This window comes from Dreissena polymorpha, chromosome 1 (assembly GCF_020536995.1).
Source record: "Dreissena polymorpha isolate Duluth1 chromosome 1, UMN_Dpol_1.0, whole genome shotgun sequence".
NCBI classification, from domain to species: domain Eukaryota; kingdom Metazoa; phylum Mollusca; class Bivalvia; order Myida; family Dreissenidae; genus Dreissena; species Dreissena polymorpha.
The window spans coordinates 100,994,484-101,016,821 of record NC_068355.1 but is presented as its reverse complement, the minus strand read 5'-3'; the positions used below and the strand labels follow the sequence as shown (position 1 = coordinate 101,016,821).

Below are 22,338 nucleotides of genomic sequence, written 5' to 3'. Positions count from 1 at the left end.
AGTTGGCAGTATGTCACGCGCAAAAAGTAAAATCGTTATAATCAAATTTTTTTTCAAGGTTAACCTTTTTCAGAAAATCTAAACAGTTAACTGATCGTTTCGGTAGGTTAACTGGTTAACCGGTTAACCTCTTTCATTCCTAATATGTATCGTTAACAAATAATCATGCTTCAATTAAGGGGTAAAAACATGATTTATATTGTTTGTGTAACATCCTAATAAATTGAGGACACAGATTTGGCTGCAGTTTAATGTAACTAGCCAACTAAGATGTGTTTGAAACTTATTTCATATTTAGGATAACCAGAAGAATCATGAAAATCAGAGTCCTTTGAATAATAATGGTTTTATACTAACAAAAGGGGGTAATCACGTGACAAACAAGATGGTGACATAAATGAAGAGACAGGTATTTTTTGCCATTTTGTCTGTCATGTGATTACCCCCTCTGAGTAAACCGTTTATTCAACTATAGTTCTGTCTAGATTTATGCCATAAATACCATTTAAACATGCTATGAGGCGGGTTATTCAAAAATGGGTATTATGCAGCAAGTGTAGTTCTATACTTGCTGGCACAATTGCAAAGTCTTGTCAGAAGCAAGCCTTTCCACTGTAAGTTCGAGCAAGATTTCCTGGTCTGATAAGCATATAGGGAAGCTCCAAACCGGAGGGAGAGTTTCGCACAATACTCGGTGCTGGTCATATGATGTAACAACACAAATGATGCAAGTATAGTGTTCAAAATAGATGTTAACTCTTTCAGTGCTGGAACCGAATTTTGAAGACCTTTGCAAACAGTTTGGATCCAGATGAGACGCCACAGAAAGTGGTGTCTCATCAGGATACAAACTGTTTGCTTTTCTGATAGTATTCTTTGAAAAAAATCAAAGAAAATGCTAATTTTTGAAATTCAGCAGACAACATTTTTGCAGACAACAAATTTCCCAGCATGCAAAGGGTTAAGGATATACAACTACAGTTTTATCTTATTTCCAGGGCCCCTACAAGAGTCCAGTGAAGATGTCTAAGAAGCACGTACACCTGACCAAGTTTGAGCTAGAAGGTCTCACAGAGGCCGTGGCCTGGGTAGAGAGTATGCCACCAACCAAGAAGGGTGTGCCCAAGGACCTCATGGATCCACATACTGTACTGTCCGAAATCAAGGTAGCAGGACATGATACTTTGCGTGAAAGATTTGCAAGGGTTTAAGCGTGTATATTACCTGGCAATTCTGACCAAAATATGCCAATATCTCACCTTCTACATGATGTAATTCAATTGGCTAAGAATGATCATGTGCCCATGGTGCATTTTCCATACACCCAGAGTAATTTCCATATACCTTTAGACGTTAAAAAATGGGATCTGTTCGATAAACCGCTAGATAAGTTTTGTTATTATACAATGTTTTTGCATATGTACGGGGAACCAACCATTCAAATAACTGTAATTAAAGGTAGCAGACAATTGGGATGATTAAAATATCGCTTGAAACTGAAACTCTGCGCTAGATTAGATTGATGACACTATTTCAGCTCAACAGATGTCATCAAAAACACTAAATTTAGTATAAAAGACACGCTTACCTCAATGACAACTTTAATCCAAATGACAACTTTAATCCACTTGTTATAACAATAAAACTACAACAATATGCACTTCCATTGTCTGTTTTTATGTCCCCCACTATAATAGTGGGGGACATATTGTTTTTGCCCTGTCTGTCTGTTGGTCTGTTGGTCTGTTTGCGCCAACTTTAACATTTTGCAATAACTTTTGCTATATTGAAGATAGCAACTTCATATTTGACAGAATTATGTGCCCTTTTTATACTTAGAAAATTGAAAATTTTGGTTAAGTTTTGTGTTTAGGTCCATTTTATTATGCCCCCCTTCGAAGAAGAGGGGGTATATTGCTTTGCACATGTCGGTCGGTCTGTCGGTCGGTCCACCAGGTGGTTTCCGGATGATAACTCAAGAACGCTTGGGCCTAGGATCATGAAACTTCATAGGTACATTGATCATGACTCGCAGATGACCCCTATTGATTATGAGGTCACTAGGTCAAAGGTCAAGGTCACGGTGACCCAAAATAGTAAAATAGTTTCCGGATGATAACTCAAGAACGCTTAGGCCTAGGATCATGAAACTTGATAGGTAGATTGATCATGACTCGCAGATAACCCCTATTGATTTTCAGGTCACTAGGTCAAAGGTCAAGGTCATGGTGACCCGAAATAGTAAAATGGTTTCCGGATAATAACTAAAGAACGCTTATGCCTAGGATCATGAAACTTGATAGCTAGATTGATCATGACTTGCAGATGACCCCTATTGATTTTCAGGTCACTAGGTCAAAGGTCAAGGTCACGGTGACCCTAAATAGTAAAATGGTTTCCGGATGATAACTGAAGAACGCTTATGCCTATGATCATGAAACTTCATAGGTACATTGATCATGACTGGCAGATAACCCCTATTGATTTTCAGGTGACTAGGTCAAAGGTCAAGGTCACGGTGACCCGAAATAGTAAAATGGTTTCCCGATGATAACTCAAGAATGCTTATGGCATTCTCAAGATAACTCAAGAATTATTTGGCTAATTTTTTTTTTTTTTTTTTTTTTTTTAAGATCATCTCACAAATGACCACCACACCCTCACACTTTACCCTCCCCCCACCCCACTTTTTTTTTTAACGGTTAAAAAACACAAATATTTATTTTTATTATTTTATTTTTGAAATACCGTCCAACCATCGCACCCAAGAATCCCCTCCCCCCACCCACCCCCACTCCTGATTTTTTTTTTTTGCATTTTTTGTCGCATTTTTGGACGATAATGTAATAAATGTCCACACCCCCACACTATACACCCCTCTTCACTCCACCCCTCCCTCCTTTGTGATTGAAATTGAGAGTCCCTTCACCTTTAAAAAGAAAATAGATGAGCGGTCTGCACCCGCAAGGCGGTGCTCTTGTTTAAATAATTAATGTTCACTTACAGGCTTTGGTTTGAAATTTCGAAAATAAAATGTTGATATAAAATATGTATACATTCCCTGTAACATTCTGAAAAAGTCTGTTGATACTTTTCGTAACCTAATATGCAAATGGTTGTTTCTTTCAATTAACCTTTAGCCAGTAATTTTTCAATCATCAACAATTTCAAGTTCTTATGCGTAGACATTTAACAATTAGGACCTTAGCCTTGGTTACTCAATGCATCACAATCACAAACAATTGTTTAGAGACCATTGTTTAGAGACCAATAATAAGCAATAATGCCATTAAGTTTTATATCCAACTTGATTTTTATTGACTATTGTTGAAATTAATTGTGACCTTTATTTAACTGTGCTGTGATCATGTTTGTAATTTGTTGTTATTAATCTGTTTTAAAAAGCTATTTTTTTTTAATTGGAAGATTAGGGAATGCCAGGCTGCGCAAATGTATAGGCTGGTCTGGGGCTAGGCTGCAGGCTGGTCTGGGGCTAGGCTGCAGGCTGGTCTGGGGCTAGGCTGCAGGCTGGTCTGGGGCTAGGCTGCAGGCTGGTCTGGGGCTAGGCTGCAGGCTGGTCTGGGGCTAGGCTGCAGGCTGGTCTGGGGCTAGGCTGCAGGCTGGTCTGAGGCTAGGCTGCAGGCTGGTCTGGGGCTAGGCTGCAGGCTGGTCTGGGGCTAGGCTGCAGGCTGGTCTGGGGCTAGGCTGCAGGCTGGTCTGAGGCTAGGCTGCAGGCTGGTCTGGGGCTAGGCTGCAGGCTGGTCTGGGGCTAGGCTGCAGGCTGGTCTGGGGCTAGGCTGCAGGCTGGTCTGAGGCTAGGCTGCAGGCTGGTCTGGGGCTAGGCTGCAGGCTGGTCTGAGGCTAGACTGCAGGCTGGTCTGGGGCTAGGCTGCAGGCTGGTCTGGGGCTAGGCTGCAGGCTGGTCTGGGGCTAGGCTGCAGGCTGGTCTGAGGCTAGGCTGCAGGCTGGTCTGGGGCTAGGCTGCAGGCTGGTCTGGGGCTAGGCTGCAGGCTGGTCTGGGGCTAGGCTGCAGGCTGGTCTGGGGCTAGGCTGCAGGCTGGTCTGGGGCTAGGCTGCAGGCTGGTCTGAGGCTAGGCTGCAGGCTGGTCTGGGGCTAGGCTGCAGGCTGGTCTGGGGCTAGGCTGCAGGCTGGTCTGGGGCTAGGCTGCAGGCTGGTCTGAGGCTAGGCTGCAGGCTGGTCTGGGGCTAGGCTGCAGGCTGGTCTGAGGCTAGACTGCAGGCTGGTCTGGGGCTAGGCTGCAGGCTGGTCTGGGGCTAGGCTGCAGGCTGGTCTGGGGCTAGGCTGCAGGCTGGTCTGAGGCTAGGCTGCAGGCTGGTCTGGGGCTAGGCTGCAGGCTGGTCTGGGGCTAGGCTGCAGGCTGGTCTGGGGCTAGGCAGCAGGCTGGTCTGGGGCTAGGCTGCAGGCTGGTCTGGGGCTAGGCTGGCTGCATATGAGATAAGACTCATTATTGCATGACACAGCTCGTATTTTTGTAACAGTGTGTGTTTAAAAACTTATAATTGTTGTGTGAATGTATAATTAAACAGCGGCTGATCCAGGAGCATTGTAAGGACAACCCAGAGTTGGCGGTCACTGGAGAACCAGTGCTGGAGTGGACCAAGGCAACTAAGGTACAGGGTTACAGAATAAAATCTAGTCAGGGACTGTCAAAAAAAATAAAAAAGAGAAGTTATTATTGAATTTAGTACAACAGAAATACTTCAATAGACATCTATGATGAATGTTTGCCTTAATTATGATATTAAAAGCTGTGTTTATTGCATACAGATGACGTCTCCACAGCGATGTTGGGGATAAACAATTTTGCTTGTTCTCAAATTGCAAATTTATTGAACATTGTCATAAGACATGAACTAAGATGGGCCCAATGTCCATTAATGTTGGTTTACTTTTGTTTTAGTTAAATATTTAAATAAAAATTAAGCTTGTAAAAGCACAGTTGGTGTTTCAAGTTGAAAAAAGTAACAATTCTCTTTAAATTTGCTTTCATTGAAGACATACTAATTTAAATTCCACATAACATAGATCTGAGTGTTTTTGTGATTTTAAGGAAATCATTAAAAAAACATTTAAGAATACTTGAATATTTTAACAGTAGGAATAAAATACATTTACATTCAAGGTATGAGCTTCATTCTGTCTGGAACTCCTTTTCAAGCAATGATAGCTTTACTTCACTAAACTTAAGGTAAATTGTGCTAAATGTTAAGATCTAAGAGTTTTAATGAATCCTTCGTCGGTGCATGGGGTAGGTTAGTTATTTTCCAAATAGGGAAGCACTTTCAAATGATTAAGTGTAATTAAGTCCTATGATAGGTATTGGGATAGAAGGTATTATCCACTTTTAAATTGTTTTTAGAAACCCAAACTTACATTAAATCATTTAACAATTTCACAGAAACTTATCAAGCTGAAACAAAAAGCCAAAACAGCCAAGCTCCTTGGATCGATGGGTGGTAGCCAGAAGGCTAAGGGAGCAGGAAAGGTGGCTTCCGGTAGCAGACGACGGAGGGTTCGCTGCAAGCAGTGTGAGCCATGTACACGGGATGACTGCATGGAGTGTAACTTCTGTAAAGACATGAGAAAGTATGGTGGCCCAGGCACAGCCAAACAGTCTTGTATCAGTCGCCAGTGTCTAAGGGTAGGTTGTTTAATTGAGCCACGTTCCGAGAAACTGGGCTGAATGCATGATCGTCAAGTGTCATCTGAGATAAACTTTGCTGACTGCACAGGCTATCGGGGATGACACTTTCCGCTTTTATTGAATTTTTTGTTTCACATTTAATTTCAGATTGCAGCTAATAAAAATAACTTTCCCAAAAGTATGGATTTTCGAATGGCACATAAGATATCATGAAACTGTGTACACACATGAACATCAGTGTGACTATGACATGCACGACCTTTTTTCACCAGAGGTCATTTGTCCAGTGATGGTTAAAAACACATATTTTTATGTCCCCCACCACTATAGTGGGGGACATATTGTTTTTGCCCTGTCTGTTGGTTTGCGTGTTTGTTTGTTTGCCCCAACTTTAACATTTGCAATAACTTTTGCAATATTGAAGATAGCAACTTGATATTTGGCATGCATGTGTATCTCATGGAGCTGCACATTTTGAGTGGTGAAAGTTCAAGGTAATCCTTCAAGGTCAAAGGTAAAAAATATAGCTTCAAAGCGGCGCAAAAGGGGACATAGTGTTTCTGACAAACACATATCTTGTTATTGCTGTGCTTGGATTTTATTGTGAAATAGTACTAGTGTACAGAAAAAGAGGAAAACATGAATAAATGCACATTTTAAAAAATAGGTGTTTTCACTCAAATGATAAGTTACTTTTCTGTATTGTGTACAATAGTGTAAAAGCCCTGTGTATTTTGCAGTATCCAACAATGTCTCTGTACTTTCAGCCTGTGTTGCCAAAGAGTGCAGTGTGCCAGCTGTGCAACCAGGTGGTGTGTAGACTGGAGAGGCCCATGAAGGCGGACGGCTCTGTCAGTGACGAGGAGGACTATCTGTCAGCCATGATGGAGGTCAGTATCTGGAACTAGGCCCGGAAATCACCTGCAGTATCTGGTTCAATGTTCAAAATTGAGGCTAAACAGAGCTCCGCATAAGAGGTATAATTGTGTAAATACCATTTTCAATATGGCAAATACCATACATAGAAAGTTTGGACTTCAAGTACCCTTGAGAAAATCAGACGTATGATTTTTCTGCAATCCAAGTATTACTGCAGAGCTGATTGACCCACAGGTCATTTGTGAGATTTGTGCAATTCGTTAATAAATGGTTTGCAGGGGGAGGGTGGGGGATACTAATTCAGCTAGTTAGAAAAATTTGGTTTTGAAATCTCTGCAAATATTGCACTGGCAGCATTATCATCGATAATGAGCGATTATCTTTTAATTATCTTTGAAAATGTGTTGCTAATTTGTTTGCTGATTCTTAGCAAAGGGTATCGTTTTGAAGAATGTAAAGATTATTAAAATAACAATAGACTCTCACACAATCTAAGTGATTGAAAAATCAGTTTGTTAAACTAATAAAATTGGGAATAGCTAAAATGATGCGATATAAATAAGAAAGCAATTCCAGTTTCGCAATGGTTTAGGAAGATAAACTGGTGTGGTAAGACAAGCTACATCATCATGTGAAAAAATCTGAGATGTTGTTCAGTGAATAGTAGTTAACTTGAAAGTGTTTACCAAATTATTAAAGTAAAAATATTGAGCAAAAAAAATGGTCGGCATCATTCACAGGCGTTAGGATGAAAGCTGAGTTGTTATGCTTTTGCCTGATATATTTTGCTAATGTTAGCTTAATTGAGGCTCTTGTGTTGAATATCTGTGCTATTTTGTGCATATTTATTTAAATGCGGTGTGCTTAATTAAAGTTTTTTTGCGCTGCATATATACAAGTATGAACTAGTTTTATGTTATTTTGAGCTGTAATAATGTATTTTATGTAAGCAATATTTTTAAATGCCATGCTCTTTAACCCTTTGCATGCTGGGAAATTTGTCGTCTGCTAAAATGTTGTTTGCTAAATTTCTAAAATTAGCATTTTCTTCGATTTTTTTCAAAGAATACTATAAGAATAGCAAACAGTTTGGATCCTGATGAGACGCCACGTTCTGTGGCATCTCAACTGGATCCAAACTGTTTGCAAAGGCCTTTTAAATTCGGTTCCAGCACTGGAAGAGTACTTTATGCCAGATCTGCTTGCTTTCAGTGTGGCCTCTGCTGGGAGATAGTTCACCCTCTGTGTCTGAGCAGGAAGTTTGAAAACTTGAATAACGACGGAATTATCAATGAGGACCTGCCCAACAGCTGGAAATGTGCCAAGTGCTGCTATAATGGCAAGGAGGGACAACTCAAGGTACAACATTGACTTCTAGTTGTCGTAATGTTGGATTTTACTATAATAAAAGATTTGTTATAGGGGGGGGCATATTGGAGTCACAGTGTCTGTCAGTAAGTTTTCTTCAGTTAGTGGAACGAACTGCTTACAGTTTATTAACACCTTGAAATGTAATAATACATAATCGCCATGAAGTGTTCATTTGCAAGACACCTTTTTAATATGGGGACATGGTACTCGGGCATAGGTCATATACGTTAGAAAGCTCTTATATTCTTATTGAATGCTTCCTGGCTAAATGTGACAATCTGTGACTTGAATAGAGCCAGTAATTAACATGATTTTTATGCTCCCTGTAGAGTGGCATATAGCAGTCCCACTGTCTGTCAGTGTGTCCGTCGGGCTTTCCATTTTCTGGACTTTTTTTTATAATGCCTCCAGATATTAGCCTAATATTGTGTGTGTGTGTGTGTGTGTGTGTGTGTATCTACCTACATGACTTACAGCTGAAGTGTGAATTTCGTTTCGGTCGTCTGTGTGGCTTCAAAGTGCAGTATATTTTACTGTTATAACATCTATTTGAAGATGGTAATTTTAAATAATAAAATAGATTTCCTTCTTTGGAAAAAAAGAAAGAAATATATGTGTTGTATAAGAGACCAATTGAAGACATACAGACCAAGAATGTAACTGACAAATTTCTTAACCACACTGTAGACTCATTTCGCATTCTGAATGCATTCACCAGAGTCGATAAACTGTTCATACCAAGCATAAATATGTACTTCATGGAGTAATTTAATAAAATCTCAAATGAAATGGGCCAAAATGTAACTTTCTATACCACTACAAAGATTGATAAAGGGCATATTGTAGTCACTTAGCTGGTCAGTCATTTGGTATGTATGTCAGTAAGTCAATAGAAAACTGTTTAAAATTTCAAATATCTTCCATATTTCTTGAAGTTTCAACTCAAACTTCAAGATCTGTCAAATCATGAAGTCTGGATGTGTAAGACACTTTTTTTCCCAGTGATACACACCTTCCACAATTATTAGCCTTAAACATAGCTGAAAAAGTGTTTAGGGGTGAAAGTTAGTTTGCAAATATAAGCTATTGATAAGGCTTATTGTAATTGTTTTTTTTTTTGTCCCTTGTCGTGAGCAGCACTGCATTTATTTTCAGACACGTGTGTTCAAAGGTGGTTGGCGACCCAACCCAACGTGCACCCCACCACCCCTCTCTGAGTCCCCACCCCCCCTGTCAGACGACAGCCAGCTTAGCCCAGTCAATGCTGACCTCATTGATGACATAATCACAGAGGGCAAAAGGGTCACTGTCAACCAGGCCATTGAGATGGATGAAAAGGTAGGATGGGATTGAGTGGTAGCCATGAGAAAGATCAAGAATAAAAACCATCTTGATGTACCGTGTCCTTGTGTGGTCACTACCTGCTACCTCTATCGCTGCTGGAACTATTGAAAGTCTTTTGAAAATTGATGAATTTGGTATACTTTTGGCAAATTTTAATAATAAATGACATGAACTTAATATGCCGCAAAAGAAAGGCATATAGTAATTGTATTGTCCATCCTATTGTGTTATCTTATATCCTTCTCTACATCCCTTTATTTGTCTGTTTTTACTTCAGTTTGTCCTTCTTCTTGTGAGGAGCATATTTCAGGAAGTATTGATTGGATACAGATGAAACTTCATGTAATAATGAAGGACAGTTCTTTATCAGTTATTTCCCATTAGTCAATTTTCTTGTGATGAGTATAAGTCTATTTGTATTGAAGGTATTAAAATAAAACTTCATAGATTGGAAGGATATTATGAGGAAGTGCAGAACCACGACTCTTTTGTCAGTATTTGTATTATAGTTTTGGAGTAATTACCCTTTGTTATTTTTTCTAGACCATTTCTATAGTTAAGCAAGTATTAAAGGTTTTATAATTTCAAATTAACCTTTATATTAGTTAAAGATTGCTGAAATGTATACTGTGAAACCAGAACATTTGTACAACTTTTTTGTGATTTTTATAGGCCCGTTTTAAAAAAACGGGACGTATTATAGTTTCACCTTGGCCGCGACGGGCGGCATCCACAGCAGTTTCCGCTTTCTAATTCATATAGTTTTTATCCAATCTTCACCAAACTTGGTCAGAAATTGTATCTAGACAATATCTAAGTCAAGTTTGAATATGGGTCATGCGGGGTCAAAAACTAGGTCACAGGGTCACTTAGTGCATTTCAAGCATTTAGCATGGTGTCCGCTCTCTAATTGAAGTAGTTTTCATCCGATCTTCACCAAACTTGGTCAGAAGTTGTATCTAGACAATATTTAGGTCAAGTTCGAATATGGGTCATGCCGCGTCAAAAACTAGGTCACAGGGTCACATAAACCATTTCAAGCATTTAGCATGGTGTCCGCTCTCTAATTGAAAGTAGTTTTCATCTGGTCTTCACCAAATTTGGTCAGAAGTTGTGTCTAGACAATATCTTCATGTAGGTCAAGTTCAAATACGGGTCATGCCAGGTTAAAAACTAGGTCATGAGGTCACTTAGTGCATTTCAAGCATTTAGCATGGTGTCTGCTCTCTAATTGAAGTAGTTTTCATCAGATCTTCACCAACATTGGTCAGAAGTTGTGTCTAGATGATATGTAGGTCAAGTTCAAATATGGGTCATGGTAAAGTTATCAAGTTGTCCAAAGCCTTAAAACAGGCGTATCTTGTGACAGTTTGGCACTCTTGTTTAGGATTGGCTTAACTAGGAAATCAGATATCCAACGAACAATCATGTTGGATGTCTTATATGAGACATAATAAGCAATTATCAAAATAAAGATCTTGCAAATTTGTCCAATTTAAGAATACTTAAAATGTCATGTCAACCAAATTAAATGAATCCACAGTAGTGTCAAGTTCAAAAATAATAAATTTCTTATATTTTTTGCAGAGCTATTTACATTTATGTATGATGTTTGTGTATTTTTCACAAAGCAAGAGTTCATAAGTATTGAATCTCTTAAAATGAAACTTCATATATTGATAGAGGACTTCGAAGTGTAAAAGATCCATCTGTATAATTGAAAAAATATATTATCCTATTACCAGATGAAAATCGATAGTATAACAACGATACAACAATCGTATAAACTTGCGCTTTATACTATCGCTATTTTTAGATCAGATTTGGGTTTTTCCAAAAAATGGTGAATCTATTTTTGTCAACTATGGCACAACAAATTTGTCAAGAAATGTGATATTTGATAATAATTAATGGAAAATAGGGAGGAAATAATAGGATAAATAGAATATTATGTGAGTTTTGGATAAAGATCAAGTTTATCATGCTCAGCTCGAACCATGTTAGCGCACGGCAAGCCTCACGCTACATCGGTTCTAAGCCTCTCATGATAAACTTGATCTTTATCCAAAACTCACATAATATTCTCTATATCTATTACTACCCAATTCATACCTACCCTTACCTGCTATTTGTTGTGTTGACAGCGGCCCCTTCAGTCTATAACATTATAGGGTGTAGTTTTTTGCAATAAAAAAATGATGGCATTAATGAAGATTTGCGATTATGAAACGGATTTTTCAAAATTTAGAAACCAGGAAAGCTTTGTATTTATGTGTAACGCTCATCAAATTTCTTATATGAAATTTGGAGGTAAAAAACTGCGCGCTATAAATGGTAAAATACGGTATTATATTAATGTCTATACACATTGATAACCAGTAATTGCTAATTGGTAAACGACCAGCTATTATTACAAAATACGCACCTGGCTTAACATACTGTGACATATTGTTAGTTTTTACAGTCATGTCAATGTAACTGGGGGTAAATGTACCATCTGTTGTTAGTATGTTAATTTCATAACAGTCAAGCAGTGAGAGTTCAGACTGCTTCTAGAGGCCAATAAAATGTGTGGCTTTGATCGATAAACATGAAGAGAAGGGCATATATATACACACTGAACCTGAGACCTTATGAGCATTTGTAGTTTTTATGCCAATTTGCTCATAAGCTTTGTTTAGTCGTTAAGAAGTACTTTTGTGGATTTAAAGGACCTATACAATATTCACTATGAATAAAATTTATTTGTATTATGACATTTATGATCTCAATGAAGTCATCTGAATATTTATTCTGCCTATGAAACAATAGAAAAAGATTGCAAAAGAACATGGTTGATTTTAACTTTCTGAATAAAAAAAAGATGATGATGATGAATTTTTGTTGTTGTTGTTTATGATGATGATGATGGTAATAATGAGTTGTTGTTGTTTATGATGATGAGTTGTTGTCGAATTGTGCATAAATTCCTATCCTAAAGTCATGCCTATCATATGAAAAGAGTATGACAGTTTCTCTCATCTGGGTGTTGGAATGTCATTTGCAGAGTAAACAAGTAGAGATTCATAGGAACCTTGTAAACTTAGATGAATTTCTCTTCATTGGTGACAGCTAAGTATGGGCTAATTCAGATTTTACATAGATAATAGGTAAGTGTTGATTATAGATCAGGTTTATCATGCAAGGCTTAGAAAACAACAAGCACGAGCCTTGGCGAGTGCTTTTTCGTTTTCGTGCCAAGCATGATAAACCTGTTCTATAATGAACACTAATCTATTATTCTATTTATCCCACTGTTGATTCAGTAAACCTTTTTATTTAAACAAAATAAGTTTTCATGAGTGTTTGTCGTACCTTGATAATGACTGTAGTGTTACCAAGGTCAGTGTATTACTCCGCGTTCCAAAAATAATCACTGATCAAATAATCATTTTTAGCTCATCTACTTTTTGAAAAAAAAAAGAGCTATTGTCATCACCTTGGCGTCGGCGGTGGCGTCGGCGTCGGCGTCCGGTTAAGTTTTGCGTTTAGGTCCACTTTTCTCAGAAAGTATCAATGCTATTGCATTCAAACTTGGTACACTTACTTACTATCATGAGGGGACTGGGCAGGCAAAGTTAGATAACTCTGGTGTGCATTTTGACAGAATTATGTGCCCTTTTTATACTTAGAAAATTGAAAATTTTGGTTAAAATTTGTGTTTAGGTCCATTTTATTCCTTACGTATCAAAGCTATTGCTTTCATACTTGCAACACTTACTAACTATCATAAGGGGACTGTGCAGGCAAAGTTATGTAACTCTGACTGGCATTTTGACAGAATTATGTGCCCTTTTTATACTTACAAAATTGAAAATTTGGTTAAGTTTTGTGTTTAGGTCCACTTTATTCCTACAGTATCAAAATTATTGCTTTCATACTTGCAACACTTATTAACTATCATAATGGGACTGTGCAGGCAAAGTTATGTAACTCTGACTGGCATTTGGACGGAATTATGGGCCCTTTATACTTAGAAAATTGAAAATTTGGTTAAGTTTTGGTCCACTTTACCCCTAAAGTATCATAGATATTGCTTTCATACTTGGAACACTCGCAAACTATCATAAGGGTACAGTAAAAGGACAAGTTGCATAACTCTGGTTGGCTTTTTTACGGAATTATGGCCCTTTTTTGACTTAGTAACTTTGAATATTTGGTTGAATTTTATGTTTCGATCCACTTTACTTCTAAAGTATCAAGGCTATTGCTTTCAAACTTCAAATAATTTCATGCTATCATGAGGTCACTGTACCTGGCAAGTTGAATTTTACCTTGACCTTTGAATGACCTTGACTCTCAAGGTCAAATTATTAAATTTTGCTAAAATTGCCATAACCTCTTTATTTATGATTAGATTTGATTGATACTTTGACAAAACTACTCTTACCTGACATACCACAATAGACTCCACCCAAACCATCTTCCGTGCCCTCACCCCCCTCCCCCCCCCCCCCCCCCCCCCCCCGAATCCCCCCCTATTTTTTTTTAAGATCATCTCACAAAAGACCACCACACCCTCACACTATACCCACACCCCCTCCCCACCCCCCCCCAAAAAAAATTATTATCCCCCAACAGAGGTGGAGGGATATTGTTTTGGCGTTGTCCGTCCTTCCTTCCGTCCGTCCGTCCGGCACTTTTGTGTCCGGATCCATATCTTGAAAGTGCTTTGGCGGATTTCATTGAAACTTCGTATGAGTATATATATGCATAAGAGGATGATGCACGCCAAATGGCATTGTACACCACCTGTTAAAAACAGAGTTATGGCCCTTTATATCTTGAAAAAATGCTTTTTACTATAGACACTTTTGTGTCCGGAGCCATATCTTGGAAGTGCTTTGGCGGATTTCATATAAACTTGGTATGAGTATATATCCCGCGCCAGAGGCGGAGGGATATTGTTTTGGCGTTGTCCGGCTGTCGGTCCGTCCGTCACTTTTGTGTCCGGAGCCATATCTTGGAAGTGCTTTGGTGTATTTCATTGAAACTTTGTATCACGCCAAATGGCATTGTACACCATCTGTTAAAACCAGAGTTATGGCCCATTGTATCTTTTAAAAATCTGTCAGTTTGTTCATCCTTCCGATTTGCACCAATCCTCAAACAAAGCATATGTTGCGGGGGATATCAATTCTACGAATTTGCTTGTTTTTTTTAAACGGTTAAAAAACACAAATATTTATTTTTATTATTTTATTTTTGAAATACTGTCCAACCATCGCGCCCAAGAATTCCCTCCCCCCACCCCCTCCCCCACCCCCGATTTGTTTTTTTTTTTTTTTGCATTTGTTTTTCGCATTTTTGGAAGATAATGTAATAAATGTCCACACCCCCACACTATACACCCCTCTTCACTCCACCCCTCCCTCCTTTGTGATTGAAATTTAGAGTCCTTTCACCTTTAAAAAGAAAATAGATGAGCGGTCTGCACCCGCAAGGCGGTGCTCTTGTTAAAAATCAGAATGATGTTCTTTGACAAAGAGTTGTGCGTTTATTACAATTTTATACATATTGAATTGCAAATCTAAAAGTTTTGTAACATCAATATAACATATACAAGGAACTACATTTGTTTACAAAGTAGCCTAACAACGTAGCACGTGCCGTTGATTAAAGATGAAATTTAATAAACGGGGCTTTAATCAACCAAAGTCGCTGTAAAAGTGGGATAAAATGTCATTTAAGCATATACATTTTGACGTTTAACATAAGATTTTTAAGCCGCCAGGAGGGTGGCATATAGCAGTTGAACTGTCCGTTAGTCCGTCCGTCCGTCTTTATACTTTAACATTGCCCATAACTTTTGCAATATTGAAGATAGCAACTTGATATTTGGCATGCATGTGTATCTCATGGAACTGCACATTTTGAGTGGTGAAAGGTCAAGGTCATCCTGCAAGGTCAAACGTCAAATATATGGCGTCTGTCGGTCTGTCTGAAAACCTTAACATTGCCCATAACTTTGGCAATATTGAAGATAGCAACTTGATACTTGGCATGCATGTATCTCATGGAGCTGCACATTTTGAGTGGTGAAAGGCAGAGCTCCAGATAAGGTTTTGTGAAATTCTTAAATTACTACCAGATTTTCAAAAAGAATTCTTAACTCTGAAATTTTATTCTTAACGTTACTACTAAGTTTTGGAAAATAATTCTTATTTTTTCTAAATGACCTAAAATTAAATAATAATGGTTATTTTCATGCAAAATAAATCAAAATAAACATACTAGCAACTTTATTTATGCGAGTTCAACAGTGTCTTTTCAGTATTATACAATGTTATTTTTCAAATACCTTCATATGCCCAAACTGTGCTTAGATTGTATGCCTTAGATGAATTTTTACATATTTCACAATTAAAACGGGTCTCCCCTTCAATCTTTTCAACCATAAGCCACGGGACTTGTCCCTTCCACTCGTTCAATGTTTTTTTTGTGTTTAGTTTGGACCCGTCGTGTCGCGTTTAGCTTTTCCGACTGTGTCGGAAACTGAACAAACAACATCGTATAAGATCTTTTCTATAATGTCTTTCTTAACATTTAACTTCAGCTCACTTTGCCTACAATATGTTAAAAGCGTGTTTTCGGACGCTTTGCAGTTTTTTAGGGACGTTCTCTGGGCGCCGCCTTTTTTTTTTGACAGATAGACTGTATACGCCGCTTTTATTGGAAAAAATGCGCTTTGTTATACAAACCCGATAACCATTCTATATAAGCACCGCAAAGATCTTTAATACGCGAAAAGAACTCAATAAAATCGAAACGATCCGATGTAAAAATAATATTCGTAACTTGATTTTGAAATTCTTAATGGTACAACAAGATTTTAAAATAAATACGTAACGGACTTAAAAATAATTTGTAATTACGAAATTACGACCCTTATCTGGAGCGCTGGTGAAAGGTCAAGGTCATTCTTCAAGGTCAAATGTAAAATATATGGCTTCAAAGCGGCGCAGTTAGGGGCAATGTGTTTCTGACAAACACATCTCTTGTTTATTATAACATTATTAGTAAAGTTAACTAGGTTCATTAACCTTAACAAAAGAAAATATTGTATATACATGTAAAGGTTCTGCATTTTGATTTTTCTCTTGCAACTTTTGAAGTAAAACTTTTTATTAAAAACTTGGCCTTTACAAAAAGACGCTGCATGTAGGTTCATTAACCTCAACAAATGAATGGATTGTACATAAATGTAAAGGTTCTGCGTTTTGATTTTTCTCTTGCAACTTTTGAAGTAAAACTTTTTATTAAAAACTTAGCCTTTACAAAAAGACGCTGTACAGTAGAATTGCAATAACTCAAGCTGGCGATTTCTCGAAAAACTGGCGATTACTCGAGCATTTAAGGAAGTCCCTAACATTTTCCTTTAATTTCTATATAAAAATACCCGCAATAACTCAAACATGCGATTTTCAATAACTTTAGGATGTGTGCTGATCCCTGAAAGGCATTTCACACCTCATTAACTGGCTATTATTCGAACACACTATCTTGTCTGGTCGGTGATAAAAATATTGGAGTTGTGAAAAACAGCGCTATCAAGCAGACAAAAAACACTTGATTAGGTGTGAAGTTAGTCGCAGTTTGGGAAACACTGCAAATTGTCATCCTTTGAGATGCAAATAAAAGCTAACACAGACCGGGAACTACAGATGCTCTGCTCTCTATCGCAAAACATCTTATGCCATCAGTTCCGGGAAGCTAATGGGTTGCGACAGTCTTCAATCTTAGACTTTGCACAACACAAGTCTGACTGAATGTAAATTAAATACAAACTGTGAAGTTATCATGTTTGTTTTTCGTGGGGTTTTTTTCACGCGCACGAACGTACCTTGTGTTCTATTTTAAATATGCTTCATGTACATTGAATATTGTTTGAATATTTTTTTATTATACATGTGTTATGTGTGTATGTTGATTCAATTAAATGAATGAAAGATCATTCTTATTGTTAATGTGAGTATACTGTAACCATAAGCGATTTTTACAAAACCTATTTTTTCCCAAGCACCGTCTTACATGTAAATAAAGCATTTGCGGTCAGAAGATAAGCATCACCAACTGAAACAGTGAAAACAAATAATACCATGGATTACTCGAAACCTGCGATTACTCGAGCAACTAGGTCAGTCCCGTGCTACCTTGAGTTATCGCAGTTTTAGTTTTTGCATGCATGATTTATTGCATATGTTTGTAAGGTGTTAAAGTTTTATAATACTATATTTTACCCTTGTTAAAAAATGTTTGCCAGTATTTGCATGTATGGTATATGTTTGATTGGGAGGTCTGTGGGTAAGCATGATCAACAAGGGACGGGAATGGACTGGGCAGTTTGCCTTATATAGCTATAGCGAAACACTATAGCAGTCAGTTTTTTGTCCAATCTTCATACAACTTGCTAAGAACATTAAACATTTTATAGAATGATTTCTTGGGGTTTTGAAAATGGTTTTGGTCCATTGAAATACATGGACACCTTGAGGTGAGGAAATTTAAATTAGTTGTCATTTCTGCAATTATGTTAACACTAAAAAAGTCATACTTTTTGCCAAATCAGCATTTTATGTGATGATCAGAACATTGACGGTCAGCATCAGGATAAAGTTAACATGAGTACATGGTTAACTTGTCAACTGCAATTAAATACAACTAAGTTGTTGTCCGTACCGTCTTTGAAATGAACAAATAATATGTTTTAAAACTCTGTTTCACACCCTGATTTTTTTTTATTACGCAAACTTTTAAAAAGCTTCTTTGTTAGGAGTGGCCAAAACATCAAATAGCATACAAACTTTGCCTATCTTTAACTGCAGTTACATCATTTGAGCAGTGCACTTTGAAAAAAGGGTTTAATGCATGTGAATAATGTGTCGTCCCTAATTAGCCTGCGCAATCCGCACAAGCATATCGGGGCCAACACTTTCTGCTTTTATGGTATTTTTTGTTTACAGAAAGTCTCTTCTTAGCAAATATCCAATTTAGATGATGTGTGGACTGCACAGGCTTATCTGGTACAACACTTTATGCACATGCATTAAACCCCCGTTTCACAGACCATTGCTTATTTGTATCGACCATATTGGCTCATAATTAGCAGATAATTGTAAGTTGTATTCTCTATACAAAGTGTGTGGCACATAAGGTCTAGAACACCATAATGAAACAGCTGATAAATGAAAGCATGTTTTGATTGGTATAAGCTTGAAAGCAGACGCTTTTCAATCAGATTTTTCAAGTGCTTTCAAAATGTTTATGCAATTTTTAACTTAACTGTTTGCTCATAAGGCTAGCATGTGATTCCAATATTTTTGAGGAATGTTAAGGTATCCCTTGATTATTAAAGTTTGTGCATGCCTTGTTATCCTCCGTCATAGGCATAGGGATATTGCTTTGGCGTTGTCCGTCCATCCCTCCGTCGGTCCGCCCAGCCGGCACTTTTGTGTCCGGAGCCATATCTTGAAAATGCTTTGGCGGATTTCATTGAAACTTGGTATGAGTAAATATATGGATAAGAGGATGATGCACTCCAAATGGCATTGTACACCATCTGTTAATAATGGAGTTATGGCCTTTGTATCTTAAAAAAATGCTTTTTAATATAAGCTTAGAGCTTTATCTCCATTAACACATGGGCCAGAGCCATAAAACTTGCCATAGTTGTTCTTAATCATCTGGGGTGCTTCACATTCAACACCCATAATCCAAGGGGCTAAGGTCAAGGTTACACATTGAGGTCAAAGGTCACAAATTTGATGAATTATTTATTATTTAGTCATTCCTTTACTATGCATCAAGGGATTCTGTAATAACTGTCCACAATTGTTCTCCATTATCTAGCTGAATGTCAAATATGAGATCCAGGTTGCTAGGGTCATGGTCAAAGTCAGACTCAAAGACCAAAATCACACATTTTGATTAAATATTCCTTATTTGGTAAGGATTCTACCATACTAAAATGGATTCTCAAAATGTCCGGATGTAATTGTTCACAATTATCAGGCACAACCCTTCACTTATAGCTTTTCTTTTAGTTCTACATCCATCTATAAACAAAATTTATTTGGTGGGGGATATCAATTCAACAAATTTGCTTGTTAGAATATGTATAAATGTTTAAGATGCTACAGTATACTACAATAACTTACTGTGATAAGAACCAAACACTATTAATTATATGGAGAATGTGCGCATTCAATTTTGCTTATTCTAATTTATCTGTGAATAGTCTGTCCCTGTTCCTTAACTCTTCAGTGCTGGAACTGAATTTTGAAGGCCTTTGCAAACAGTTTGGATCCAGATGAGACGCCACAGAACATGGTGTCTTATCAGGATCCAAACTGTTTGCTATTCTGATAATATTCTTTGGAAAAAAAATCAAAGAAAATGCTAATTTTAAAATTTCGGCAGACAACATTTTAGCAGACGACAAATTTCCCAGCATGCAAAGGGTTATAAACATCTCAGATCTGTACTGAGAGTTGGCTCATATTATGTGTAATGGGCTATTGACAGGAGAGTTAATGGATGACAGTATCTTGATTATACCTGATCTATTAATAGCCGCAATTCTTAATCACAGTCTTTATGACTTACTGTACTTCTGAAAATAGTGCACTGTAAAGAAATGAAAGTTATGAAGAACTGAAATCTGTGACATAAATGATTCATTACAATTGTGTGCAGATCATAGTGAATTTTCGCTATGACCAGATTTTCTTGAAACTTAGCAATTAAACAACTATAAATGTTCAAAGCATAACTATATCGCATATAAATGATTTTAATGAAACTTCATATACATTAATGGTGGACATTGAGAGGAGTTTCGATGTAAAGAAAGGATTACTTTTTGCAATGATGATGAATTGGGATTCTTTTTTCTTTGTAACACCCACCTCCTCAAAGGTTAAGGTTGTTTGTTAGAGGGAGTGAGGGATGGAAAAGGACAATGTAATAGATCTAGTAATAGATCCCGAAAAATGGAAATAACGTTGTTGTGAAATATAATTATCTCCCTTGAAACACAAAAATACTAATAATTTCACTGTATCTTGTAGATCCAATGTATTTCCGCTGTGTCTCTAACATAGTGCTAGGGTATTTATAAATCCTGATTGGATCGTGCCCAAATACAACCATGGTTTCATGTTTTTAAACAAATGTTCATGTTACTGTCCCTTCAGTGTATGTAAACAGTTCCAACGTTGGAGATGTGAAGAAGCGTTAGTGTGGGGTATATAACTGTGAATGAACCATTTTTATATATATATTTTTGATACTGAATTTTTGTTTTCAGAGAAGTTGGTTTTTCGTTTTAATTTGATTATTTTCATTCAAAATGAAGTTTTTACTAATTAATATCATAGCCACACACTAACCACCTGTGAATTCTTGCAGCAAAGATACAAAAACTCTGCTTATACAAAAGACTTCATTAAACTCCATATCAAAAATCACAATCCCCCTAGTACAGCCCATGTAGTCATTAGTGATGTCTGTGACTGCAACAGAATTAAATATCTCAGTTTTCCATTAGCAGGATGTGCTATTTCTGTACAAATTTGTCATAGCTGCAGACACTTAAACAAATTGAAGGTTTTCTTGTTTAACATGGCATTCCAGTTCAATGTCATTGCTGCCTTGACATTCAGAATTCAAGGACATTTTAGTTCATCTGAGCACTGAGTGTACTAGATGTAGTATAGCTGTATTGGTTAAGGGGGCATTTTATATCCCGCTTCATAGAAACTGTTGTTTTCAATAATGTAAATAAAATAACTGCTGCTCTGGCATAAGGCAAAATATTTAAAAATGAACATTAAAAAACAATATTTGGTAGAAAAAAAAAGTGTTAAGTAACTGGACCTTGTTTGCGCGATTCGTGTAATTAAAGTGTTACATATCTGTGTTGCCAATTTTTTAATTATAATTAAGCATTTTTAATTCTGCTTTTCTAATAATGATATGTTTTTCTTGTTCATTTATCAAATAGATTCACTTTAGCGTATACTGTCAGCGTATTTGAAAATGTGGCTGAAATTGAATGTTACTATTAAAAAAGAGGCAAACTAAGTCAAAAAAATTGGTATATATGTAAATGATATATTCTTTTTAAAATGCCTTGGAAAATTAACCATTGAAATAATTGGTAAACACATGCAGATGGTTTCATTTGGTGACAATTTTGTCAAACTGAATTCTGCTTTACTCCTTACAATTTGCAAGTTTGGCCATGATAAACAAATACAATCTTGAAATTGCAGTGTAGCAGTGTATATTCTGTTACTACATCTAATTATATTGACTAGTATAAAATTTGAACAAAGTATTTACAAGCAATTGCTGTGAACTTCAAGTAATATGTACTTAAGGCTTTTTCGTCTTTTGGTTTATCTACATGTAACTCCCACCAGGTAACAGCAATTTGTTACTGCAGGTTAACATACAAATGGCTTTATGAGAGGATAAATATATCTTCAATGATAAATTTTAAGCTTCCTTAACCCTTTGCATGCTGGGAAATTTGTCGTCTGCTAAAATGTTGTCTGCTGAATTTCTAAAATTAGCATTTTTTTCGATTTTTTTCAAAGAATATTATCAGAATAGCAAACAGTTTTGATCCTGATGAGACGCCACGTTCTGTGGCGTCTCATCTGGATCCAAACTGTTTGCAAAGGCCTTCAAAATTCGGTTCCCGCACTGAAAGGGTTAATGAAACATCATGCATAGATGCCATATGCATACATTGAGACCTAGCCTGGGAGTGCATATCCTGTCAAGGTCACCATTGATAGAATTAGAAAGACATTTCCTGGTTTGTGACTCAATAATGATTCAAGCTATTTCAATACTATAACGTACTAAATTGATTACTTTTTGCATTATAGCGGTGTAATTTCTGATAAATAACTGGAGGATAAAGAACTACAAAATTAATTAATAAAGATTAATTTCCTAATTTAAGGGAAATTCACACTTTAGTTTGCACAAGTATCTTTTTATACGCCCGTATAAAATACGGGACGTA

General features: G+C 37.1%; 1 protein-coding gene across 1 annotated transcript in view; it reads left to right on the top strand.

Annotated features, from left to right (window-relative positions):
- LOC127842802 (lysine-specific demethylase 2A-like) overlaps nucleotides 1–22,338 on the top strand; it is a 69,198-nt gene that overhangs the window by 26,941 nt on the left and 19,919 nt on the right. The window contains exons 12-17 of the mRNA XM_052372528.1: nucleotides 999–1,166; nucleotides 4,549–4,632; nucleotides 5,421–5,663; nucleotides 6,434–6,556; nucleotides 7,758–7,904; nucleotides 9,072–9,254. Coding sequence (XP_052228488.1) covers nucleotides 999–1,166; nucleotides 4,549–4,632; nucleotides 5,421–5,663; nucleotides 6,434–6,556; nucleotides 7,758–7,904; nucleotides 9,072–9,254 — 948 coding nt within the window. The remainder of the gene's footprint in view (nucleotides 1–998; nucleotides 1,167–4,548; nucleotides 4,633–5,420; nucleotides 5,664–6,433; nucleotides 6,557–7,757; nucleotides 7,905–9,071; nucleotides 9,255–22,338) is intronic.